This window comes from Talpa europaea (genome assembly GCF_964194135.1).
Source record: "Talpa europaea genome assembly, chromosome: 9".
Lineage (NCBI taxonomy): Eukaryota > Metazoa > Chordata > Mammalia > Eulipotyphla > Talpidae > Talpa > Talpa europaea.
The window spans coordinates 41,669,382-41,678,651 of record NC_140076.1 but is presented as its reverse complement, the minus strand read 5'-3'; the positions used below and the strand labels follow the sequence as shown (position 1 = coordinate 41,678,651).

The following is a 9,270-nucleotide window of genomic DNA, read 5'->3' as shown; positions in this document are numbered from 1 at the left end:
AAATATAATACCCACTGATACGATTTAAAACATCACATGTCAAAGAATGTACTTGTCACAGACAAATATTCCAATGTTAATGTTATGCATTAATAGTGATACTGAATTAAGTAATTTTATTTCCATGATCTATTTACACTGTACAAACACTGTTGAAAAGCACCCTACAAGTTCACAGTACATTATAGTATATTTACTTTAAAAATATATTCCTTTATAAAAGGTTCATAGAACATTGGCATGTCAACACGTGACAAAACTCTCAAGGCATGTCACCAATTCTGTGATAGCAAGAATGCTTCCAAGTATTGTCAATTTCACAATCACAAATCACCATTTGAGTTTTAAATACATAAGTTTTAAATAAAAAATGAACTCTACAGTGGACAATTCTTATAGCAATACACATGAGTTAATTAACATATACTTCCATGGAGATGTTGTATCACAATAATTTACAATTTTTGATTTAATCTGCCCCAAAAACCATTTCAGCAAGTTTTGCAGTCCAGAAATGCTTGTTATTTGTTTTCTACTTTTTCTTCTTTGCTGGTTCTCCTGGTTCTACCTTGCGTTTTTTAGAAGTATGCTCATCTTTTTCATCATCTTTAAATATGAAAGGAAGAATTTTAATCAGTAACTTAAAAAGAAACAAAAAACATGTTAGGTATTAAAATTTCATTGGCTTTGTACCAAAATCATCAACCTCACCAACTGTTTCAAAGTTTCCCAATACAAACCACAAATTAACTCAGAACCCTGATATGGAAAGTTAGATAAAGGAGAGAAATGGGTGATGAAAAGATACAAACCTCCAGTTTTAAGATAAATAAACCCTGAAGATGTAACGGCAGCATGGTGACTATAGTTGACGATAATGTGTGGTACTTCTGAAAGCTGCTTAGAAAGCAGATCTTAAAATTCTCACCTTAGGGCCTCCCTGGTGGTGCGAGGTGTTAAGCATAGCACTATGAAGCTATCCGCAGCCTCTGCAGCACCAGTTCGATGCCTGGTTGGCCAGGGAGCTACCCACATGGGGCAGCAAGACCTCTCCTGTCTCGCCTGCTTTTCCCCTCAGCAGTGTATTTCAGTCAGTCTGCCTGTTCTGTTCCCCACTCTGTCTCTGGTGAACCCTCTCCCCTCCCACACCTCTGGCCTGTACCCCCAGTTCTAGTTCTGTACCCCCAGTTCTAAATAAAATAAATCTTAAAGAAAAAATTCTCACCCTAAAAAAAAATATTGTAACTATGCATGGTGATGGATGGTAACTAGATGTATTGTGGTGATCATTTCTCAATATATACATATAATCATTATGTAGTACACCTAAAACTACTATAATGTTAAATGTTAATTATCTCTCAATAAAAGTTACATAGGAGTTTAGGAATAGAAAACGTCTATAAACTGCAGGAGAAATATGTTTAATCTTTTACTTAAGCAGGAAAGAAAACAAGAATAAATGATATAGTCTACCAATTTCTCGTACTTGACAAAATGTTAAGCTCTGCTTTGAAAACTAAAATAGATAAATGATCTCATTCTAGATTGGGAGAGCAGGAAGTGACAAAACAGAGTAAGAGCGGGAAACCCTGACTTTCAAGTGCAAGTAAAAGTAGTATCAGTTGTAGTTTTATACAAAATTCACAAAGTGACCCTTTAATGCTATATTAAGGTGCTTAAAATGAGAAAATCAGATTTGTTCTGAAAATATTCTATAGTAGCTAAGCTGTGTAATTTAAATATACAATGTATATTTTATAAGAATGGAACACATTCTGTTCTTTTTACAAAAAGAAGATATAAATTTAACCATGACATCTAAGTGGCGATCAGTCATTCCTTTCTATCTTGAGTTCTCCCCGCAACTCCCACTCCCCCTCCTTACTCCCGTCCTTACATTCTGAAGGTAAGAAAACACTCAAGGGGTGATATTTCAACTTCTTCTTGGTATTCAGTTCTACCTCCCCCACTGCTAAGAGGCTCAGAATACTCCCCCCACTTTTTAAAAGATTTATTTTATTTATTTATGCATATAAGAACTGGGGTATAGGCCAGAGGTGTGTGTGTGGGGGGGAGGGTGTGAGGATTCACCAGAGACAGTGGGGAGCAGAACAGGAAGACTGAGGGGAACAGAGGGTGAGGCAGGAGAGGACTGCTATGCCATGTGGGGGTTTGCTCCCTGGCCAGGGAATAGCTTGATATGCTTAGACTTAACCCCTGAACCACCAGGGAGGCCCCAATGGTCAGAATATTCTAATATTCTGAAAACCCTCTCCTCCCCCCCTTTATATTATGGAGAAATTTTTGGAGGCAGAGAACCTTACATTAAAACTGTCTTTTAGGGGCCTCCCCGGTGGCGCAGTGGTTGAGCGCTGGGTTGCGAAGCTGCCCGCGGCCTCTGCAGCGCCGGTTCGATCCCCGGCTGCTCCCGGCCACCGGAGGAGGGTCCCACATGGCACGCAGACCTCTCCTGCCGCCCGCCCGCTGCTCCCCTCAGCAGTGTATTTCGGTCCTTCTGCCTGCTCTGCTCCCTGCTCTGGCTCTGGTGAATTCTCTCACCCTCCCGCACTTCTGACTGTACCCAGTGCATGTATAAACAAAACAAACAAACAAACAAACAAACAAATAAATAAAACATGCCTCTATTAAAAAAAAAAACTTAAAAAAAAAAACAAACAACAACAAAAAAAAAACAAAACTGTCTTTTAGTTTCCCAAAATATTATCAGTGTTTATATCCATGGGCGATTTCTTTCTAATTAGTAAAAATGTCACCATGCATGAAAAGATAGATCCTTTCATTCATAAAGAAAATCCAGGGCCTCCCTGGTGGCCCAGGGGTTAACTGGCAATGGCCCACCTCGATGGCCTGTGTTCTATCCCCAGCCAGAGGGCTAACCCACATGGCACAGCAGATCTCTCCTGTCTCACTCACTGCTCCCCTCAGCAGTGTATTTCAATAGATCTGCCTGTTCTGCTCCCCACTCTGTCTCTGGTGAATACTCTCACCCTCCACAACCACATCTCTGGCCTATACCCCAGTTCTTCTATGCAAAAATAAATAAAATCTTAAAAAAAAAAAAATCCAACTATGGCTCAATAAAGCACAAATATATGACACTATTTAAAAATTTAGGTAGAATTACATGCAGATGTTATGATTTATAAAATACAAATTTATTTTTTTACTGAATTTCCTGAGCCATTGCAACATGAGTTCTAACCCCAGCCAGAGAGCTGACCGACATTGCCTAGCAGATCTCTCCTATCTCACCTGCTGCTCCCCTCAGCAGTGTATTTCAGTAAAATATGCCTGTTCTGATCCCCACTCTGTCTCTGGTGAATCTTCTCACCACCCTCCATACCTCTTGCTTGCACCGTAGTTCTTGTATACATAAATAATCTTCAAAGGAAAAAAAAAAACCAATTGTGGTCTAGAAAAATATTTTGATGCTGAAAATACTAAATTAAAAAAAATTGGGGAATTACTGATATTAACTTACAGACTCCCTTTTTTTTTTTTTTTTTAAATTTATTTATGCATACAAGAGCTGGGGCACAGGCCAGAGATGCGGGGGTGGGGGGGAGGGGAGAGAGGATCCACCAGAGACAGAACGGGGAGCAGAACAGGCAGACTGACTGAAATACACTGCTGAGGGGAGCAGTGGGTGAGTCAGGAGAGGTCTGCTACGCCATGTGAGTTTCTCCCTGGCCGGCCAGGGATTGAACTCGTGCTGCAGAGGCTATGGATTGCTTCATAGTGTGGTGCTTAATCCCTTGTGCCACCAGGGAGGCCCATTACAGACTCTTTATGGAGGAAATATTTTTAAAATCTGAAGTCTTAAATTTTCTTTTTTAAAAAAAGATTATTTATGCATATAAGAACTGTGTACAGGCCACAAGTGCAGGGGGTGAAAGGATTCACCAGAGACAGAGTGGGGAACAGAAGAGGCAGACTGACTGCTGAGGGGAGCAGTGGGAGAGTGAGAAGAGGTCTGCTGCGCCATGTGGGTAGCTCCCTGGCTGGGGATCAAACTCATGCTGCAGAGGCTGTGGACAGCTTCATAGTGCTGTGCTTAATTAACCCCTTGTGCCACCAGGGAGGCCCTAAAATCTTAAGTCTTTAATTTTCTTTTGCCGTCTGTACCATATTCAGTAACTCTTTTTTTGATGTTCACAATAAGGAGTATCAACAGCAGGTGATTCTTCTTTACTCATCTTCAAACACAGTGTGATAATGTCATATATATATATGTAAATATATATTTTAAAATATTTATTTATTTATTTATGCATACAAGAGCTGGGGTGTAGACCAGAGGTGTGAGGGGTAAGAGGCTTCACCAGAAAAAGAGTAGGTAACAGAACAGGCAGATTAACTGAAATACACTGCTGAGGGAAGAAGCAGGCAAGACAGGAGAGGTCTGCTGTGCCATGTGGGTTCGCTCCTTGGCCAGAGATCAGTGACTGAGGATAGCTCCATTGTGCTGAGACTTAAGCCCTTGCGCCATCAGGGAGGCCCCAGGTAATGTCATTTATATATTCCATTGAGTACCATGGATTTTTGTATGTGGTAAAGATAAAATACAATTCAGATCACTCACTCACCCCAGGAATTTATAAGCTAAAGTTTTAATCAGGTATACATAAAAACACTGCCCTACAAAAAAACCAACTGACCTAGCACAGAGCTCAACTAAGCCAAGGCTTTTGTTTTTTAACTGGAGTTTAATTATCACCATGCTTGACTCTTGAGATAATTTTTAGTAGTGGCAAGCTTGACTTTTGAGATAATTTTTAGTAGTGGCAACTTAAAAATTGAAATTACTTTGTTAACTCTATTATAAAATTCACGGTTAACATATATTTAAAGCATGATCCTGAGACACTTCTGCTTTTAATCTTCCATTTATTAAAGTTTTTTTAATTAAAAAATATTTATTGAATAACAAACCCACAAACTACTGAGATGGGAAAAGTAACTTCCTATCAGTGATTTATATAGAAGAGCTAATGCCATCTAGTGATAGAACAAAGTATTGCATTAAATAGAGCAGGGGGAAAAACCCTGCAGGGTTCACTTCACATTCTATTTCAGTTCCTACTTTGCATTTTACTGCACATCTACTAGTCAGGAAGCATTTTTTTTTCCATTATGCAACTCATGCCACCTGAGGTAAGTAAATTTCAACTATTATTACAAACTAAATTAAAAATAAATTTTTACGTAGTTACTCTGGTTAGGTTTTCACAATTACTTACATGTTTACAAAGCTACAATTAATACTTAAGCTTTATTGAACTACATTTTGCAACCACTAGAGAGGAAGCACTCATAAGTTGTAAGACTCAATCGCAAATTTTGAATCTTTCCCGGCTTCTCTTCTAAAGTACCCGGAAGTCGAAGTCGTTAACTAGCAAAACGGACCAGTAAAACAATGGAAAAGTAAAAACTAAGTAATTTAGTAATCTAAAAATTAGATAATCTAAAAGCATGTTATTTCTAATAAAAACTATTTTATAAATTTGAAAAAAGAGATATGGGGGCCTCCCTGGTGGCACAAGGGGTTCATCACCCCACTATGAAGCAATCCCAAGCCTCTGGCACAGCAGTCCTCTCCCGACTCGTCTGCTGCTCCCCTCAGCAGTGTATTTCAGTCAGTCTGCCTTTTCTGTTCCCCACTCTGTCTCTGGTGAACCTTGTGACCTCCCACAACTGTGGCCGGTGCCCCAACTCTTGTATGCATAAATAAATAAATCTTTAAAAAAAAAAAAGCGATATGGGACTCCCTGGTGGCGGAGGGGTTAAGGGTCAGCACTATCAATGATACAGCCTGCGTTCAATCCCCAGGCCAGGAAGCTAACCCACAAATGTCTAGGCAGACCTCTCCTGTCTTGCCTGCTGCTCCCACTCAGCGGTATATTTCAGTGGATCTTCCTGTTCTGCTCCCCACTCTGTCTCTGGTGAATCCTCTCACCCCCTGCATCTCTGGCCTACACCCCAGTTCTTCCATGCATAAATAAATAAATCTTTAAAAAATATAAAATATACGAAATTTAAAAAAGAGGTGAAAAAGGTGGGGAAATTCATTCTATAGTGACTGTGAACAGGTAAAGGGATGTGAATGAGCAAAAAACACTTCTAAAAAGAAAGATACTACAAAATGTTATAATCAATAACCAACCTTAAAGTCAAAACTGAAGATTTCAGGATTATCTTTTTATCTTAGGATGTACTTTACACTGACTGTGCCTTAGGTTGGGTCCTGTTGTTTTTTAATATCACCTACATTCATTTTCTGATGTAGAACCATCACATGATTAAATGCACAGAAATTATCTCCGGAAATAGCAGTGTCATCTGTCATACACCGGGAATTTTTTCTAACAGAACCGGACAAAAGATAATTCTTTCTGCTTGTTTGTCCTGGCCTATAATCCTGAATGTTTCCATTAAAAACAAAGATAGCAGAGTACCAGCTTATGACACCCCTAGTTTGAATATAAACTCTCATGCCCTTTTTGCCATTTGTACTATGGGATATATGTTTCTCAAGCATTCTAGCTTCACTATCAGAAGGCTAAATCCCAGTTAAATAAGGTATCATTTTTAAAGCATGGAATTAAATCCCTAATCTGCCTTTTTCTAGCTGAATGAATTTGGGCAAATTCTTTAGGAGTGTTTTTTTGGTCTGGAAAGTAACACTGCAAGTCATTTATAACTTTGGAACAGGTTGCTAAGTCTAACAAATTTTCCCTATCTGGTTTTACAAAGTGTTATAAGGAGTAAAGATTATGTATGATAAAGTATTTTTATTAGTCATATAAAATACTATACAGTAAACGCTGACTTCACTGATTATTTCCAAAAAAGACACTATTTGCTGGAGATAATGACTTCATCAATGACTTATAATCCATGCTGGGAAATCAGTGAAAGAAATGGAGAGCCAGGTCAAAGCAAAACTGAAGTTAAGAATCCCTAGAAGTTTACTCTTTCTTATGAAACTCTGAATGGCTATAAATAAGTTTTGGAAGATCCAAAATCTGTTTAGCAAAAAATGTCATACCCTTTAATAAAAATGATAGTCCAAAAGAGGTAGTTAAACTAGATAATTTCTCACTGAATGAAAACTACAATGTTTAACACACTGAAACATATAAATGAGACTGTACCCCTGTTGCTTAGGGAACTCATAGGCTTGTGAACAAATACTCACATAAAAAGGTTTTAAGTGTTACCAACAGCATCAGCACAGGTACAGAGAAGCAACTAATTAGAGAGGAGGTACATCTGTAATTTCTTCTTCTTTAAGTTGGAATTTGAAGGATGAAGTTTGCCAGCCACAGAGGGAGGGAAGAACATTCCAGACTAAAGTGCTGAAAGGCGTGAAAACATAAAATAGCCTGGTCTATTCATCCTGAATTTCAAGAACTTAAAGTGCTGGAAAGGGAGCCATGTGAAATGACGAGACAGGTATGGCCTGTCATAGAAGGCTCTCATCTATCCTGTTGGTGAAGGGCTCTAAGCAGGTGACAGAAAGTATACACTAGCTGCAGTGTGAAAGAATGGGGGGGGGGGGAGGAGGAGTAAGTGTGGAGGCAGTGATTACTGTGGTGCCTTATCATCCAAGTAAGAGAGGAAATTATATTATGAACAAGCCACCTATGCTGCACTACTCAATTAAATTCATTTGGTCACACTCATTTTAGTTCTAAAGCACAACTGCTTTAATATAAAATGAAGCCTTCATCACTTCACAACTGCAATTACAAGAAAGAATCCATAAATGAACGCCTGCTAATAATAAAGTACCATAAATGACATATACTATTGGCTGATGATACCAATTTCACTTTGAAGTCTGAATCATTTCTGATCTTCTCTGCAACACAGCAAATGGCACTAGCTGAGCGATCAGAGACTCACTTTAAAGTCACATATATATACAACCATTTCAAAAAACACAGCAAAAAGAATCCGAAGATCATTACCACCACTTTGCTCACGAGATTTAATTCCCATTCACTAAATAATCTCTCTCCCTCCTCTTAAACCCATCACAGGGACGAGAAAGCACGACCACAGAAGTCTGCATCGCCTCACCTGATTCCACTGTCTCCTCCCCTTCCGGCAGAAGCCTAGCTTTCTTAGCATTTTGTGGGGCATCATCACCATTGTCCTCATATATGTTAGACCATTTTATTGCCATGTCCAGCTCTGGAGGTGGAGGTTTCTTCTCAGTAATGTAGGTCTCTGGCGGTGGTACATAGTTTGATTTCCATATTTTGAATTCCTTTGGCGGCTGTTAAGCAAACACATCAAGAAGCACTGTGACCAACCGAGGTGCCTATAATCGGTCTGGACACATGCACCTCCCTGCCGTTCGCTTATTGTGCAGGCCGACTTTTTCTTTTAGGTTTAAAGACACATCTTGCCCTCAAAAATCACAACACCGTTAAGCGAAAAGCCAAAAGGGTTCCCTGGACAATAAAGCTAATAACTTTTAGTTACCAAAGAAGAATCCAGTCTCAGAGATACTACGCCAAGGCTGACCCCTTCAGGAGGCTGCAGCAGACACTGTCTTGGAGGCAGCACCGCAGGCACTTCGGCGTCAAAGGGAAGGGGTCTCGGGGAGAAGCTGCAGCGGGGGGGCGGGGGAGTCACCACCGTTAGTCCTCGCCGCGCGGGGTCGGGGCACCGAGCGCCGAGGTTTGGGTCTCCTCACGAGGGGGGCAGGGGCTTCGGGTCCGGTCTGACACCCACCAGGCTGGGGGGGGGCCCGGGCTCCCCAGGGCTGGAGGTGGGAGGGGTGACGCGGCGTCCCGCAGGGGGTGACTGCGTGTGGGGGGCGGGCAGCCGGCCTCCAGCAGGGCGTTCCAGAGGAAGGGGATGGAGGCCGGGGCCAAGCTCGGGAAACGGGGTGGCGAACCTCACCTCCTCCGGGGCCTTGACGACGTGCCTGTCCCAGTCTATCTGCTTGTTGAGCGGGTTGTAGAGAAAGGCCGGGCGCGTCACGCTCCGGAACAGCTCGTCGGGTCCCGGCAGCCGTTTTTCCGCCTTGTTCCCACAGCCGCCCGCCGACTTCGCCGGATTCGGGGCCCTGCAGCTCGTTTCCTCTGGCTCGCTGTTGTCCTCCTCTTCCGAGGAGCCTGAGCTGCTGCTTCCGTACGCTGCGAAATAGCTCAGGGGGTCCTTCTCCTCGGCGGCCATGACGGCGGCGCGCAGAGACCGAGGCTGCTGCCGGAAACCGGAAGCTGCTCCAGG

The 9,270-nt window shown here is 41.5% G+C and overlaps 1 protein-coding gene across 1 annotated transcript; it reads right to left on the bottom strand.

Annotated features, from left to right (window-relative positions):
• Positions 1–532: 532 nt before the first annotated feature.
• On the bottom strand, positions 533–9,270 carry LOC311177987 (UPF0690 protein C1orf52; the record flags this gene model as incomplete). Its single annotated transcript, XM_084244296.1, has 3 exons — positions 8,941–9,270; positions 8,110–8,308; positions 533–606 (listed from the first exon to the last, which is right to left on the bottom strand). Exons 1-3 carry the CDS (start codon positions 9,214–9,216, stop codon positions 533–535), a joined length of 549 nt encoding a protein of 182 aa, XP_084100422.1. The 5' UTR covers positions 9,217–9,270.